General features: G+C 44.4%; 1 protein-coding gene and 1 long non-coding RNA gene across 2 annotated transcripts in view; one reads left to right on the top strand and one right to left on the bottom strand.

Annotated features, from left to right (window-relative positions):
* LOC142577771 (uncharacterized) overlaps window positions 1–18568 on the top strand; it is an 85574-nt gene that overhangs the window by 651 nt on the left and 66355 nt on the right. The window lies entirely within an intron of this gene.
* LOC142577646 (gamma-aminobutyric acid receptor alpha-like) overlaps window positions 1740–18568 on the bottom strand; it is a 61792-nt gene continuing 44963 nt past the window's right edge. The window contains exons 8-9 of the mRNA XM_075687122.1: window positions 17337–17489; window positions 1740–2866 (exon numbers count right to left, since the gene is read on the bottom strand). Coding sequence (XP_075543237.1) covers window positions 2450–2866; window positions 17337–17489 — 570 coding nt within the window. The 3' untranslated portion in view covers window positions 1740–2449. The remainder of the gene's footprint in view (window positions 2867–17336; window positions 17490–18568) is intronic.

Genomic DNA, 18568 nt, shown 5'->3' with positions numbered 1-18568 from the left:
TCACTCTGTCTACACATTGAACGCTTCCTAGAAGGCTCGTCTCACGAGCTCCGGAGAGCATCGCCTTACTCTTCGCTGCATTCAATCGAGCACCCCAAATGACTCCATACTCATCAACTTGTCTCAGAAAAGCGAGGTAACTAACACCATACCAAAGAAAAAGAGTGACTTTCTTATTGCGTGTGCAGAAGTGTTGAGTTGACTTAGGCCAGAGAGCGGGAAACCGTCTGTTGCCCGACATTCAACGATGCGTCGGAACAGGGCGTCGAGACAGACATAACGAAAAGGATAGGTGATAATGAGTATCCCTGACGAATTCTAGAGGTAACAGGAAGAGGTGGAGTCAGTTGACTATTCAGGAGCAGCTGCGCAGACACATGTTCATGCAGGAGTTCTGCAGTGGACACAAAGCTCTGTGGAAAACCAAAGCAGTGTAGTATTCTAAACAAGCCGCAGTTTTCCACATGGTGGATATTTACCTGAAGTTCATCTGTGCATCGAATGCGAGGGCCAACAAATGGGCTTATGTAACATCTGTATGCTGACCAACCAGGTAATGCCAGTAAGCACACCTCTGTTCTGCGTAATAAAAAATAAATAAATTCCTGCATAAACCATGAGCATGTAATATCGGCTTACAGATATCTCTAAAACACACCTACCTCTTAATGGAATAGCGTATCACATATTCAACGAGTTCTTTTATTTAGCGATTCATTATATGCAAGTAGGTGTGTGGCATTGTGTGCCCGTACTCGGCCAATCGTCCAGAATGGTTATGTCACTGTGACAGAAAATGTACAGAATCCTTAAATGTGGCTACATATGTGTCGCACTTCTCTGTGCATACCCCTGTCATTGTCCTTCCCTCGACAAACATCACACATAGTCTTCGTTAACGTGACATTGCAGAGTGAATGTCTTATACACTGTGCACCTGTCTGATTTCGTGCTTGCAATTCGGCATAGCTTGTAAGTGGTGTAGTGCATAAACGTAAATATTGCGCGGAAATAAAGTTGCGACTTTGTAGTGAATAAAAATCACCTTGCATGAGAAAGCAGTATGATCCATGAAATGAAAGTAAACACAATTTTACGCTTCAGAATAAGTTTCATAGGATTTAATACACACCAGTTGACTGAAGGTTCGCTTCACGTACATTCCACCATATGCATAATCTGCATATTTTTTTCTCGCTCTGACGATCATAGAAACGTGACTGTAATGTTCCTGTCACCTGCTATAGCATTCCCGCATAACCCCGCATAGCTTCATTAACGAATGTTGAAGAGAGCCATGAGAAAAAGTAAATTAAGCTTAAGTGTAATGAGCTTGGCATTGGAACGGCGACGGCTACAAGAAACGATTAGGTTAACAAACAAGGGGCAGGTTATGCAAACCAGAAGATCGCAAGAATATAGAACGCCCAATAACGAAGACGAATACAGGCATTCATTGTTGTGTCCGTGCGTGTGTGCCTGCATGTGTCCGTGCGTGTGTCCGTGTGTGTGTGTGTGTGTGTATGTGTGTGTGTGTGTGTGTGTGTGTGTGTGTGTGATATGCGCTGATCTGCCCTTCACAACGATAGTAAACAAACTGGCGCAACATATTTCCTCGTATAACAATGGAAATCGCAACGATATACCATGCTCTCCAGAGTTGGAAGCTTGGTAAATATTTTCTCAAAATGTGGCTGCGAGCATTATTCCCAACGGCATGATGCTGCACAGTTCTGCCCTTCAGAAGCCTTCCCAATCAGGTTAGTCACGGATCATTCGGTTCTTTCGTCTATTTGTAGAAGCCGGAAATCGTGTATTGTCCACCTTACAGGTTGGTTCATCACCTAGTCGCAAACGGCTAAACGTACGTGAATAGCAGGACATCATGTTTGCAATTCGCTCTGTATAGGAAATCGCGACAGGCGAGCAAGTTTCACTGCAGGCTGGGCAAGGGCGAATTCCGGTCAATCGCGAGATCCTACATATACAAAAGATGCCGGTGGTCTTTGGTTTAGGCGCGAGGTCACTTCTAGCTCACACGTAAACAAAAATTCACGTGGTGATATAAAACCGATGCAGACTGCTGGGCTAAAGCAGCTGAAGTTACCTCGGCTCCTTGAGGGGGTACTTCACAGCGAATAGGTAAGACAAAAGGCTGCTAAAATACATACGAAAATATGCTGCACGATTTCCCATAAGCCTATTAAGAACATGAAAAAGAAACCTGAAATTAAACTCGAGCCTCCGTCGAGGAAACCGAAGGCGCGCTTTGTTTTTGTGACCTCGTCATCTACGCCTGCCAATTCCTGAGTGCCCTTCAAGGCGCCGAGAACATGCACCACTTTTCCAGCGGGGTCCACGTTTAAAATTTTTCTACGTATAACCGTAATCCCTCACACGGTAAACGAACGACATGTGTTCTTATTTCTCTCTCTCTCTCCATTCGGCGTCACGCGTTGTTCTGCACTTCCCAGCCGGCGGGTCTGTCGCGACCCGAGCTGAACCAGTAGAAGAGGTTGATCACGATGAAGCTAAACGGGAACAGCACACGCGACACCCTGTCGATCTGCGAGACGCTGTTGACGGTGGCGCCGCGGTCCGCGCGGCGGCGCATTTCGTCTCGGTAGCGCTCGTTGCCCAGCATGCAGTTGATGAACTGCGAGCAGCAGTGTTGCCGGCGCCGGTGGTGGTGGCGGCGGCTGCCGCGTCGGAAACCCCCGTGCAGCCGCTCGTCCTCCTGCAGCGGCCGCACCCGGTGCTTGAGGCGCGAAGAAGGCGGCGGAGGCGGCGCCGGCGGGGCGTAACCCACGAACCGGCCAGGTCCTCGTTGTGACGCAGGCTCGGTCTCCACCACGTGGTCGCAGTCCTGGTGAATGATTGTGCAGAGATAAAGATAAGAGGGGATAGCAGTTACAGGTCACTGGGGTAGAGGAACGGCTTTAAAGTGGCCACAACGTGATGAAATTTCTGTATGCTAATGACTTCTCATCATCATCATCATCATCATCATCATCATCATCATCATCATCATCATCATCATCATCATCATCATCATCATCATCATCATCATCATCATCATCATCATCATCATCATCACAATTTCTTTTCCTCCCCGTCCCATTTCTCCAGTGTAGAGTAGTAGGCCAGAGTAAGCTATAGCTCAGGCCGACCGCTCTGTCTTTCTGCACAGCATAAAGCTCTCTCTTGAATGAATTAGATTGAAAGTGTTGGCAACCATAGTGTCGCCGGCTTCTCCAAAAGCAATAAGTTGTTCAATAATCAACGGATTGTAATATGAGATGGAACAAAACCTATTTTGGAAACAGAGCAGTTTTCGAAAATGTTCTGCAGCCAATAAAGAAAACGAAAAGAAACACACACCCACACAGCAGCAAGACAGAGCGGTCTGTGGTTTCAGATCAGAAAAGAGCCAATCAAGTCAATTCAGTAATGCAAGGTAATTAAAGAAACGCACAAGGACCTGCTAGCTGTGTTATTACGAGATAACTTTCGTTAAAGAAGGTTAAGATATTTAAAGCAGATCGCTGTAATGCCGTATTTCTCCATGGCCAGAGATATTTTCACTGAAAGGGCAATCATTAAGGAGCTTTATTGCTGACCTGAAAGCACATCCTTGCTTCTCAAACTAAGGACCGCTTATGAAAACGTGTTTTGCGTTACTCTAGGACATTGGTTATTAATTAATAATAAATTAATCATTAATTATTGATACATTCGGTGCATACAAAGCAGTAGAAAGGGGAGGGGCTCTATTTGTACCACAGCGCTTGTCTAGTTGTCTTATAATTATTTGTCCCCATTCTTGCGCTGTTCTATCTTTTTTAAATCGCGAGTTCACGAGTGGCTGTAATCAGATATACAAGCACAATGAAAGGCAGACTAGCACAGAAGAACAGAACGAGGAAATAAACAGCGATGTTATCAAGCACTTACTCCGCAGCTGGAAAAACGCTTATGAAACAAAACAAAAGAATACATGAAACTGAACAGTCCTGCGTGCAAAAACAAAAACTGGTACAGTGACTCCGGTTATCTTGACGAGTTACTGTACAGTGACTCCGGTTATCTTGACGAGTTATCTGTGAAAGCGATCAGCGTCTGCAGTGCTAACTAATGTGGCCGGCAGGCGGTTCCACTCATGGCATACTTTAGGAACGAACGATTTGGAATCTAGGTGAAAGTGTTATCGCGCGGGACATTAACTTTGAGCATGTTGTCTATAGATGCGGTGAAATGATTCAACGTGTGGCCAATTAAATTAAGTTACGTTTTGGGGTTTTACGTGACAAGACCACAATCTGATTATAAGGCACGGTGTAGTGCGGGACACCGCGTTAATTTTGACCCCCTGAGGTTCTTTAACGTGCACCCAATGAACGGTATGCGGGGGCGTTTTTGAATTTCGCGCTCATCGAAATGCGGCCGCCGCAGCCGGGATTCGACCCCGCGATCTTGTGCTCTGCAGTGCAACTCCATAGCCGCTACGCCACCATGCGGATAACTCGCGTTGAATGTGAGGTTGTTGTCATAAACTTTGTGAATACGGCAGCGGCAGGAAATTTTTCGACGAGTTGCAAGCAGTGGAAGGTTAACACTAGACTTCATGCTGGTTTCGCCGGCTGCGCGATGATAAGGCGTATAATGAAGAGAACCGACGTATACTGCAGAGCTTCGTGATTGTTGATAAGTGTGACGGCACCGGGGTCTCAGTTTTATGAAGCGTATTCCATGTTTGGGCGTGTGTGAGTGACTTAGTTGTCGTTTCAGCACCGTGGTGAGCAAGAAGGAAGTTACGTTCTATAAAACCGAGCATGCGATTCACTTTAAATATGACTGAGTGAACGTGCAGCTTTGAAAAGAAATTATTACGTGATACGCCGAGGTGGTCACTGGAGAGTTTTGTCTGGCCACACACATGCCTATCTTAGCATTATAGATGACATGGATGGTATATGAGGGGGAGGGGTAACTATTTACTGTGAATTGAGACATCGATTCTACCATGAGCCGGCTACTTCAAATCTTATAAGGCCTATTCACACTTGGCAACCTAACAAAGCTATCAATACTGTGCGCAAACGCCCCGAGAAATGCACTATTGGAGACGGTCGGGCAATTACTGGAACAGAATTCGTGAAAATAGCTCGTTAAAGGAAACAAAAGAAAACAAAAAAAGAATCTTACGAGCCGTTATAGGCACGCGCCGCAAGTTATACTATAAAAAAACATTACCAAGAAAAAAAACCCAAGAAAATAGTTTCCCAGCGTCATGAACAAGATCGGCATCAGGCAAATTTGCATGAAACACACAGACGTTTGAAGCCGCTTCAGCTGTGCTGCTGTAAGCCCGCTGAGAAAAAGCTGGGCTCGAATTTACTAAAGCAAAGTCCATAAACGAGAGCGGGCGCCTGCCGGCCGTCAATGTGTACAAGATAGCGAAGTCAGCAGCCAGGTACTGACAGCGCTTGCGAATCCCGTTCGCTGGCCCCGAACATAACTTAACCGCTGACAATATCACTAACAGGCGAGTAAAAGATATAGGCTGGCTCTTCTTTCTGCGGAAAAAAAAAAGCACATAGATCTCTCAGTGTCGGAAAATACCACGTGGCTGTAGCAGTTGAAGCGATATGTAAAAAAGCAAGAAGTTATGAAAAAAAAAAACATTATCAAGCCACAGGAAACCCTCTACATTATGTTGCTGACAAAAACTTCATCACAAAATACGCTAAAACGGCTGATAACAGTGAACGGCTGCGCTCCCCTAAAAGCAAGGTTCACTGAGCTTGCGATAGCTGAACGTGCGCTTGCGATGCATCCTTCGGTAGAAGTTTGCGACACTCGTGATTATGTGGCACCTCTAGCAGTATTCGGGTCAGCTTTACAAAAATGGCTCGCCGTTTTGCTAATTACCACGCAATTATACGAGAGCAAATGATGGCAAATGCTGCACGGTCTGCTCAATACGTTCGCAATTAAACTAAGAAATTTATACAGAGACCCAAATATTTACTACGAAATTATGGCATGTCTTTGCAAGAGCACCTCTAGATTGCAGAGTTTGTGGACTCGCTTATGCAGAGGTGCGGTTACAGAACGACTGGCGCGACAAGTAAATAAGATAAAAGAAGGACAGACGAGACTTCACCGGATTCGCGATAAGGCATGAGCACTGATCCGAAACAAATTCAACAAGGAGCCGTAAATCCTCAGCATATTAACTCCGTCTCTCGGCAAGTCTCCCCAGGGCACGACCGGGGACGCCTTTCGATCGCGTGCGCAGGGTCTCGACGTTATCTAGAGGCACGAGCGAAGGAAAAAGAAAACCTCTACAGAACATAAACAACGAACCAAGAATGGAACAGAGGTGAAGAGAGGCGAGAAACCAGTGCCGGGGATGGGGGGTAACGTTATCTGCATGTTTGATTGAGCCCGGACCACTTTTGGAGCTCTGAATGAGTGCGCTTCACTGCGGCCAGAAGCCACTTAGGCGATGATTGGGGCAGCATGCTCGACAGGTTCCGAACCTTCTGGTGCGCTGAGCCCCCTCTATCTGAGTTTGCCTGGGGGTCCGTGATTTTTCATGTTTGCACCTGCTAGCCGCGCCAGCGCGCTCGCTGCTTTGGGTCTCGTAGAGAGGTAAAAGCGAATGCTTGCTTCCACATCGCAATCCGTGCGTGAACGCGAGAGCCGAATTCGGCGACCGCGTTGCACCACGTGCGCTGGCAGTTTCACCGTTCAGAAATGGAGGCGTGGCAGCGCGACGCGTTGACGTCGTTTGTTTGCTGACTGCTAGGTGGCACAATTTGCTAGGTGGCCAGAATCCCTTCGCCTCTGACCGCACGCGCGCGGTAACTCGCTTTGCTTACTGGAGACTATTGTGTTGGCGTTTTTTGGTGACATTTTGTTGTCGCCATTTCCGGGTGGCAGCCTTATGTGAACAGCGCTTCTAACAGTACATGGCGGTTGTCCGTAACCGCATAGCGGGTCGTGTGTAGAAACGCAGTCATAGAGACAGCGAGAGCTGACAGTGGAAGCATTGTGCCAGGTTTAGAAATTATACAAGAATTTCATTTACGGAGCCATTCGAATAAAGCTTTCGCAGGAGCGTGTCCCGGCCAATTCCGATGTTGAATGGCATTACAGCAGTTCCAGCAATCAATATCCAGTGGGTCTTGCGAAATAAAATCTTCGCGAGTTCGGCTCCAAGTGTAGCGTAATGGTAGCTCAGAGTGCTGACATAGAGGGAGAGAGGGAGAGCTACAGAGAACTCTTCAGGCGGGTACGTAGCCGCCTATATGCTATTCTGCATAGAGAAAGGGATCGACGACAGAAAGGGCCTAGAGGGAGGAGGGAAGGAAATGGAAGAAAGAAACGCCAAGAAAATGTACTATTATGGTATGTATAGGTAAAATAAAGCCTCAAGGTATATATCGAGTGTTCAAAATTTAGCTTTACAGTTTTCTTAAAATTAGGCACTGGGAGGCACTCGAAGACCACCTGTGCAAATAAATTATGTAGCCAGGAAGATACAAAGTGGATGATAATTATCGCTATTAGCAACCCAATAACCTAAAGTTGAATAATTAGCTTTCAATTGAGTGCAGTAACTGTGTATATTTGTATTTAAAAGTGAGAGGCAGTCGTGTTTCTGCACAGTATCAGATGGAACAATTCTTCTAGCGTGTCTGTGCTCCCAGATATTCGACTCCAAATATTAATTATCGTTCGCATGATTACGCATGCAAGAGAGTGAGGATCGGCGCAAAGCACCTCTCTGATGTGACGTGGCTGTTGCGTGCGGCGTTTAGTCTAATAGGGTGGAGGCATAGGCAAACATGATAACTGTTCCCGTTCCAACTGATACTGCATAGGAACACGTCTGCCTCTAACTTTTCAATACAAACATACCCCCTTACTGCTGTCAACAAAAGGTTAAGTATTCAATTTGATTCAATTCGGCTGCTGCCACTCATGATTATCATCTCAGTTTGTGTCCCTCTGGCCACATAACTTATTTGCACAGGTGGTCTTCGCTCGCCTCCCAGTGCCTAATTTAAAGAAAATCATAAAGCTTAACTTTGAACACCCTGTAGTTAATCCTTGTTGATCCTGGCTCAAGGACACATGTGACCTTTAATTCGTGTCATAAATTACAGCAATCGTGGTAACGCGCCCGCTATATTTGGCCAACTTCGCTTTTACTGTGGTCCTTCAAGCCATCCAGGCTTTAACTGATCCTTGAAAGAGTACGGGTCTGTAATCCAGGCTATGTGAGCAGATCTTTCAGTTATGTACTTTACCTCATCCCTCTGTCGTAATCGTCACCCATCGTATTCCTTTTTTTTTCTTCTTGCCCCAACGCACATTAGCCCGCTAAAGGAGTGTACCTCAGGACGCCTCCTCTGCCCTTCAAATAATTATGCTTATCTGTTTTCTTCTCTCTCCCCCTCTCTCTTATCGTGTGAGATTTGATGGAAACTACGATTGTAATGATTGTTCTAGGCAGTATAAGCAAAGGTTTGAGTTTTACGGAGTATTCCGATGATTCAATGTGATATTATGCGCAAGGAACGAATCCATACAGCTTCATTCTCTTTTCTTTTTCGTTTTAGTTTTCCTTGCATATACCGGATTTGCGAATGTTCTGTTAATTCCTAGCAGTGATAGCCGTTCACCTTCTTTTTCTTTGTCTTTTTTTTTCATTTTAAAAAGGTTGCGCGTATTGTACCTGGTCAATGCCGCAACACTGCTGTGTCGGCTGTGGTTCGGAGTAGCGTTCACAAATTCATGCAGCTATTGAAATTGAATGGCTGACTAACACATGTGCGCTCAGTGCAGATATGACCAGACCATCTATCATCGCCTCTAGCACTGCTGCCGCTTCGACAAACCACGCCATACTCTTCCTTATACCTTGAGCAGACTGAACGATCGGCCTCTTACCAGAGAAAATGTCCCGTGAGCCTGACATAACAGATTATCGGGACAGAAACCGTCCATCCATCCATCCATCCATCCATCCATCCATCCATCCATCCATCCATCCATCCATCCATCCATCCATCCGTTCATCCATCCATCCATCCATCCATCCATCCATCCATCCATCCATCCATCCATCCATCCATCCATGCATCCATCCATCCGTCCGTCCGTCCATCCGTCCGTCCATCCATCCATCCATCCATCCATGACCGACCGACTGACCGACCGACCGACCGACCGACCGACCGACATCCATCCATCCATCCATCCATCCATCCATCCATCCATCCATCCATCCATCCATCCATCCATCCAGCCATCCATCCGACACCTTTAAAATGGGGCAGCGAACAACGCCGCCAACGGCAGAAGTATTGTCTGCTGAATGTGGAGTTGACGATAATCCGAAGATGCTAGGCGCACGGCGTGATCAGCGTCTACAGACAAGACTGTATTGGTAACGCTCGCCGTGACTGGACGCTTGCATGTAGCCGATACAGCGAGCTGTAGGCTTTCTTGTATAGCAGGCTACGCCGGAGTTGAGGAATACTCCATACCACTGCTTTTTTTCCCTTTTTCTCCCGTTTGTTTTGTTTATTCCATATATTCCTCAGTCAATGCAGTATATTTTTGAGGAATGGGATACCAGGCCCTTTAGCGGTCTGTTTTCTCACTTGCTGATCATTCAGTGAACAACAACAATCAGCGTTCTACGGTAGCTTTAAAAGGTTTACATCTTTATAGGTTACTTCTTGCGCTGTAACTAGTGAAAGCCCTGCCATACCCAATATTGAATGCGTGCTCAAGGCACGCAGAGGAGACATCGAAAGGGGGGAAAAAAAGAAAAGACGACTGTCAATGGTAGTGCATTCAGTCAATGTAGTGACACAGCGTGTCGCCATCGCCGATACGCGTTACGTATGAGGCGTGTACTGCAGCCGGGCTCCTCTCGCGCTCACATCTGAACATGCTGCACCATCTAGTGGTGCTGCCAAGAAGTTGGCGCGTGGCCTCCAATATGAGTGATACACCAGTGGTTGCGAACGCCTGCCGCATACCTAGTGGCTTATACCCAGTAACCCAAGTCTGTGTGAAAAAGGCGGATTGAAGTGTGGCCCATACCGACTGCATTCGTGGCGCAGCTCGCTGAAGCGTCGGGCTGCTGTGCTTGTGAAATACGCATTACGTGGATCCGGCTGCGCCTAACAGAGGAAAATATTATTTAAAGCGAAGCTTTCTTTGCCTCTTCTCCCGACTTTCCGGGCGCTGCTGCTGCAATGGTCCTGGCGCGCGCGTCACTGGATTTCTTATAACACCACCAGATGGAGCTCTTCTCCACGCATCCCGGCCGGCGGCGCCGCAGTAGTGTTTCACAGTTTGTGCGTATGGCGCGTGCTGTACTTTCTTAATTATGCGACAGAAATGCAGGTGCTGGACTGCGGAGGTAGCGTGATAGTGTAAAGATTACAATCGTCCATAGTCTGAAGAGAGCGTTTGGAGCTGGCGTCTCAACAGCGCGCTGGCCACGAACGCAGAAGGAGCACGTCAACACGCCCCATCAAGACGGCTCCAAAAAGTGCACTGGGCATCGTGGACACTCAGGCCCGAAAGAAACGTTGCGCGGAACAGGAGCGTCTTCGCTACGAAGCCAAACGTGTTGCAGACCGCATGTATGCAATGTATACGTAGCAATTATAACATTTGTTTGCATTACGTACAGCCCCATAATTCAATTAAAGTTTAACACTTTTGCCAGGATGCGATGTGCCATGTTTGGCAATGATAATGCTCAACCCTCTCAGTGATTATAAACAATGACGCACAACAACGCCTCAAGCAAATATGTCTCCCTGTGTGCTCTGTGGACTACGCAGAGAAACAGCAGTGGTGCACGCAAGGTGGCGTTTAACATCAGTTCACCACTCTCGCATTGGACTAAACGCTGATGAAATTACGCATTCGCCGTCATCATCACCGCTAATTATCGTCAATCAAAGCAAATAGCATACAAAGCTTCGCTTACATCAATTGCCACAGTGCGTGGGATCCGCAAAATGTTTTAGTTCTTTTATTGAAGAGGTTGGAGAACATTAATAAATAGCCAGGAGGACGGAGAGCAATGAAAAAAAAAAAACCTGCGTGCGGCAGCTCATGAATGATAAGTGCATTAAAATCAGTTTACAGTTCAATTTCTAATTTAAACGACATGTACGGCCCCACCTAGGGTCGTCTTGGGGCAACTACATACGACCGTCTCGCCGATTTCAGCACATCGCAAGTTAATCGCGTTTTGGTAACGTTGTCACTGCATTGTCAGATATGTCGTGTCTGTTCGAACTCGTTAAATATAACCTAGGTACCTTTTTGTTCCGTCAAATCAATTACACACGATGCGATAGCTTGATAGCACAATCTTCTCTAATAAATACTAATATTACTAGGTTTGCAATAAAGAGGAACTTTATTTTACCCAATATACATACTAATTATGGCAAGCAAAGCGTCCTTTTTTCATCTATCGCACTCTGGAACGCACTACCATTAGATATGAAAACACTTAAGATTCTCGCATTCAAGAAACAACTAACAGATTACATTCTCTCGATTACTGATGCCTAGTTCATACAACCATTCTTTCAGGGTGGCTTCATTTCATTTTCATTATCATACCATTAGGTTTCTGTTTGATGTCCTTGCCTTACATATACATTCGAGTTAGCAAAACATAATATGTTCGGCACGTCACTTCAGTTTTAGTTTCAGTTTATTTCTTTAATAAGCAGGAGACATACATGCTTACACAAGCTGAAAGGGGACCTCCTGTCAAAAAATATACACATTAGAGGAAATACAGAGCATAAAACAGCAATACAGCAGTCACTAAGTGGAAAATTACACAAAGTAAATGTAGTAAACTGCAAAATAATATAAAGTCAATAGGTAGTCGTAGAATTAAAACAGTCGTTAAAGGAATTCGCCGCAGAACAAGCCAAAAATACTTATAGAGGCTATAAATGAGCAAAAAACCAAAAAGAAAGGAAAAACGGAAAGGAACTGAGCAGGAGTGAAGTGAATAGCTTAGATATGTGGATTATTTTGGCTATCTAGTAGAAAAGTGAATAACGTTTTCTTGCAGACACCTAAAGACGAAGAGCGCTTGACATATATAGTGGGAGGCTGTTCCAAGTGAATAATGCTGCGAAATATTCAGATTGTTTTCCATAATTGGTATGTATTAGCGGCAATAAGAAATTATTGTTAGCTGCAAATATTGTGCGGTTCAAGTTAACCAAAGTAGCCTCAGAAAATATATTTACTGGAGGAGGATTACGCGTTACCTTAAATAACAGTACGGATAACTTATATTTAACAAGATTTTTTACTGAAATATTCTGTGGTTGAGAAGCATATCAGAAGCACTGCAGTTGAATGAGCTCAACAACAATATCTGCATGGCTTGATTTTGCAAATACTGTAGGGGTGCTATATGAGTTGGATATGTGTTGCCCCATGCTTTAATGCAATAATTGAGATGGCTGTGAATAAAAGAGTAATACAAGGTTGGCAATGTTTGTTTGCTAAAATAATATCTAGATTTAAGTAAAATTCTAATACCGGGAGAAATCTTGCGCTTCAAATAGGCGATACGCTTCGTAAATATTAAGTTTGAGTCAATAATTATTCCAAGAAATGAGCATTCGTTAACTTCACTGATGTCAAGAGAGTTTAGGTTGACAGTGGGAATGAATTTTGGAATCCTGTGATTCGAATTAAAAAGCATAAAAGACATTTTGGTAGGATTTATTCTTAGCGAGTTAAGCTGACACCGCGTTAAAATATTTGTCAGATCAGTGTTTAGCTTAGTAGTCAGAGAAGTTAGTGAACGATCGGTTGCAAGTAATGTAGTGTCGTCAGCGTAAAGGAAGGCCTCAGTTGCTGTTAAACAACCGGGTAAATCATTTACATAAAGCAGAAATAGTAGTGGGCCAAGTACAGACCCCTGCGGGACCCCTTTATTGGTTATTCTGAATTTAGAAAGTGAGGAACTAAAATACACAGCTTGTTGTCTATCTGTCAGGTAACTTTATATAAGTGCTAATGCTGGGCCATCGACGCCTACTGCCCGTAGTTTAGCAAGTAAGATGACGTGATTTATGGATTCAAATGCTTTGGATAAATCGATAAAAACTGCTCCTGTGTAGAAACCGGCATCTATAGCGCTTTTTATTTTATCCATGAAAGAAAGTATAGCACAGTCAGTGGAGGATCCTACCCTGAAGCCGAAATGATTTGGGGGAAGAATGTTAAATTTTGAGAAGTCTTTGGTTAAGCGTTTTTCAATACATTTTTTGATAACCTTGCATCAGAAAGAAAGAATAGTAATAGGGCGATAATTAGAAATGTAGGAGTGGTCACCCTTTTTAAATACGGAATAATTCTTGCTTTTTTTAGTTGACTTGGAAATACTCCAGTCTTAAAGATCAAATTGGTAATATGAGACAACGGGCGAGCGATAAGATAAGCCACTAATTTAATATTAATAGAACTGATTTCGTCCAGACCTGCTCTTGTAACATTTAAATCATGTATGACATTGAATAATTCATCTGGGCCAGTTGGACATAGGTACAATGATTGTAAACATCGTTGAAATGATAGTGGAGTTTCAGTGGTATGATCAGAGGGATGGTCACAGAAAAACTCATTAAATGCGTTCGCGATTTTTTCTGCTTGTTCACACGTGGCGTCTGATGAATGAAGCTTACTTAATGGTTGAGCCCCATGTCGTCGGTTCAAGAAGGAATTTATTATATTCCACTGCCGTTTTGAATCTGTGCCAGCTTCAACTATTCTGAATTCATATTTTCTTTTGGCTACCCTGAGCAGCCGGTTTAGCAAGTTACAATAGATCTTATAGCGAGTTTGAGTCGAATGTTAAAAAGGCGTTGTTTAACTTTTCGGTACAGGTTATCTTTTTTACGTAGGCTAGTTAGTAGAACATTGGTTAACCAAGGGTTCTGTAACGCTGGGACATGTATTCTGCATTTTACAAAGCTTGTAGAATTAGCAATACATTGCTTTATGTTCTCCGAAAAGTCATTAAATGCAACTTCAGCGTTTGACTCTGAGAACACAGAACACCAGTTTAGCTCACCGACGCGAGCGATGAAGTCGTCTTTATTGATCACGGCTTTATAGAATTCATGACAAGGTTTATATAATTGATAAGGAAGTTTAAAAAAGACAGGAAAATGGTCAATGATGTTAATTTCAAGTACACCGCAAACTGGAGGGCACATAAGGTTGGAAAATATGTGATCTATTAAAGTGGCCGAAGCCCCTAAACTATATCTAGTTGGAAGGGAAACCAATGATTCGAAGCCAAATCCATGAAGGCAGTTAGTGTAGGCATTAGTAGCAGCGCTGCAGTCATCCAAAAGATTGATGTTAATGTCACCAAGAACCACCACATCATTCTTTTCTGAAGACAAGTTACCAAGTATAGTGTTCAGGTCATTGCAAAAAGCAGATATAGAAGTTGAAGGTAACCACCTTCACATAACCAACAGGCAACCGACAATTGTCTGGCTCGCATCCTCCAGTTCAATCCACACAGCTTTACAATTTGGCACTGAAAATGATATGTCATGTGTTCGTTTGTAACGCACATCTGGAGATATAAAAACAGCGACACCTCCGTAGCTCTGATGAGGGTGGTGGCAATATTCCGAAGCATAAGAGGGAAAGCCAAATAAATCATTATCTGCATGTAAAAGCTGAGTTTCAGAAATGCAGGTGAGAGAAAATGTGTGGTCTAAAGATGCAAAAAAGTTGTAGATTTCATCATGGTGTTTTTTTTAGACTTCGAGCGTTAAAGTGAATCGCAGATAGGCATGGGTTTCTAAAAAAGATTTAATTTGTTCAGTTGGAAAATAAGATGACATAATCGAACGCCACAAAATAGGTTAGTTTCTTGAACCTCCCATAACTACCGGAAGACCGATAAATCACCCTCGGACAAGATACTAAAGACGCTGTTATTTATTAGTTGTCAACGAGATTATATTACAGTGCTTTTTTCATGACATTTATGCCCATGTAATACTTCAGTTATGCTATTCACGCTAAAACCTGTAAAACGATTTGTTGAAACTGCTGTAATTTGTGTTTTATTACGTTTACTTTGTAAAGGAGGTCCCATTGATAACTTTGACTTCGTGACCTCCTTCTATATATTAACATCTTGTAATCTTTCTGAACATCTCAATAAAAAACGATTCTGATTCTGACTCTGTTGTTGATATATTTCGCGTTTCGCGGGTTCACAGGTGGCGATGCATGTAAGGAAACGCAGAACGACGATATCGCACAATATTGCTAATTTGCGCCACGGCTTTGAAGACTGGAACGCCGGATGTGTCGGGTCACTGTTGCTAACATGCCTTGGACCAACGGTAGTCCAAGAAAATGTGGACCGCCAGTTCACCAGTGGTTTTTTCTGAGCGTCTCTGTAATCTGCTAAAGATACGTGAATTCCTTGAAGTAGCAACAGCTGTCACATTTTTTTTGTTTGAGTGGTAATTTGTACTAACACTTAATGAAACCTTGTTATAGGTATAGCCATTGCGGATTGCCGTGCGAAGCCTAGCCGTGCAGTAGGCAACGCGAGCGCACAAGCATGGCGAGGATTAGGGGGCCGCGAATGAGCGTTTGCGACTTTCGTTTTGGCCTTCTGACGGCAGTGTCGTCGCGACAGTGCCTGTAAAAGTAAGCGTGACGAAAAATAGCGCTGAGAAGGGAGATACTAACAGAACGTAACGCAGTCGACCAGTGCATTTCTTGCGCGTGGCGGGCTATGTTCGTTTGCCCTCTGAAGGTTTGACTGCGCTAACCAGCAGAACGCCACAGGGATTGAAAGTGCTCGTCCTTCGAGTTTCATGCAGCTTCGCAGATATGGCGCAGAAAATGTCACAGCCAGACGACAACCTGCCTCCTTCAGACAGAGACACCGGACAGCTTTAGCGCGCCTGTACAGTTGTCCCCGCGGACATCAATTAATTTTTCGTGATTAGCATACGCTATACAGACACCCATGTTTAGAAACAATGCTTTGACGGACCAACGCTTACCTGTTCTACGTGTTCTACACGTTGCATGAGGATCCAAAGTCCTTTTCTCCTATCTGTTGGTCGGCTACAATATGAATAACCCGCAATAATTTTTTTTGTCCACACTGCTTTCTTTCTACCTGTTAACAGCACGCCTCTCAATTTCTTTTCCATCGCTTCAACGTGGACTGACTGCCATTTGCAGTAGGGAAGGGGAGGAAGAGTATAAATGAAAGGCAGAGAGGTTAACCACGATTGAGCCTGGTTGGGTGCCCTGCACCGGAGGAAGGGTGATGGGGGCGAAAAGAGTAAACGAAGGAGAAAGTCCAGTGTTTATGTCGCCGGCGCAGTGAAAATTATCGGCGCTGCATCACAGGCGGTCTCTCAGTCCGGCTGCCTTCATGAATTCAATTCAACAAATTCAAGTCGCAAATAAGACGTTTTTTTTGTTGTATGAGTGAAGAATCCTTTAACACAAGTGCATATTTATTTTTTCATGTTTCTATGTTCATTGTGTGTTCGTAGTTGCCATGTCTGTATTTGATTTTTTTTCTTGCACTGTATATTATTTTCACTATTTAAAAATACCCTGTGATGTAAAGTCTTTCAAGCTGTTCTTTTGTAAGTGTATCACTTTGCCTGCTGTCTGTATGGTCCCCAGGTCCCCTCAAGTTGTCTATGACAACTTTTTTGCCTGGAGGACCCCCAACATTTCGTTGTAAATAAACAGAACTGAACTGAAATCGCAGCAGCGCTTTCGTGGCCTTCCGTAGCTGACATAAGCGAGGTCATGGTTTTGGGATCACGTTCAACAAGAATGTTCTTCCGCATAGCTGGATTAAAGCAGTGCAGAGAGCAACTCTTTCATATTCGAAGAACGGGCATTATCAATGTAAGTATGTACCTCGGTGAGGATGATTCCCAAGCTTACAGAAACCATTGCATTTGCTCTCCTTTGGATACTGCCGGAGGACAAGCGTTCGTCTACGTTCTCGTATTAATTGCTCTGTTTCAGAGCTCGCACGTATACGGAGAGGAAGAAGAGAAGGCTGTTAGCTACAATGGATCGCAGAGGCATGCCGTTTAGTTGTCCGCTACAGAGCGCCGTCTTGTTATGGGTCTGTTGGCGCAGCGTGATAAAAGTGACGTAGCTACATGGCCTACTACCCAATACTGCCAAGCCCATCAAACGAGGCCAGCAGAAGGGAACAGTGTACGTACTTTTCTTATTCTGCAGGCGCACTCGTCGATGCTAGGCAGAGGGGCGAAAATGTCCGCGTGCTCCTCTTCCTCAACGTCGGAGTCGCCGGCTGCACGTTCGTTTTGCACGGCTTCCCCTTCTTCATCAGTGAGGGGAAACTCTCCGCTGCCGACCTTCAGAAAGGGATAGAGGATGGGGAGAGGAGGCAATGTGACAGTAGGCGGTCCATGTTAGTGTCTCATCGTCAGTGTCACAAGGCAAATTGGTGACAGAAAAAAACGAAAGAACGATAATCCTCACAGGAATTTCTGAAAACACTGATGCACTGCTCGGAGCGTCTGAATGCAGGGATCTTCCTTGTCCTTATCGACCCACGTTTCTCGATTTTAGTTTCTTTTGTGTGGCCTCAGCGCCGCACTTTCTGTAATGAACTATGCAAATATGCTTGAAGCATCACTATTTAATGGTTCCTTAACCATCGCAACATGACACCGACCTTTGTTTTTTTATTCTACATTTTAATGCATGTCAGTATCTGGCCAGTAATATCAAGCAAGAGGGCAATGTGTTGTCATTCCTATGTCTCTCCTTGTCTGTTTAGCGCTACATAAAAAAAATTTTGGGGTTTTACGCGCCAAAACCACTTTCTGATTATGAGGCATGAAGTAGTGGGGGAATCCGGAAATTTGGACCACCTGGGGTTCTTTAACGTGCACCTAAATATAAGTACAAGGGTGTTTTCGCATTTCGTCCACATCGAAACGCGGCCGCCGTGGACGGGATTCAATCCGGCGACCTCGTGCTTAGCAGCCCAACACCATAGTCACTAAACAACCACAGGGGCTAGCGCTACTTAGGATTTTTAATGCAACTAATATATTGCGATTTGGACAGATTGACAATACGGGCGATCCACAGAAGGTGTCGTACACGCGGAAGATACTCAACGAGGGCACTATTTATTTATTTATTTATTTATTTATTTATTTATTTATTTATTTATTTATTTATTTCAGTACACTGTCAACCCCAAATGGAGTTTTCAAACCGAAATGGCAGTTACTTTTGTATCATTAATACCACAATACCATGGTGGTATTACCATGGTGGTCATGCGCTGACTGCTGTATTGGCGGTGGTGGTGTATTAAGCGTTTGAGAGAAGGTTTTGTTCTTCAACTAAGCGAGCTGATGGCATTGTCCGAGATGGTAAGGAGAAGCAGATACGGGTGCGCTAGCGAAATGAGTAAGCA

The sequence above is a fragment of the Dermacentor variabilis genome, chromosome 4 (genome assembly GCF_050947875.1).
Source record: "Dermacentor variabilis isolate Ectoservices chromosome 4, ASM5094787v1, whole genome shotgun sequence".
NCBI lineage: Eukaryota > Metazoa > Arthropoda > Arachnida > Ixodida > Ixodidae > Dermacentor > Dermacentor variabilis.
The sequence above is the reverse complement of the archived record's forward strand: the minus strand, read 5'-3'. Positions and strand labels throughout refer to the sequence as shown.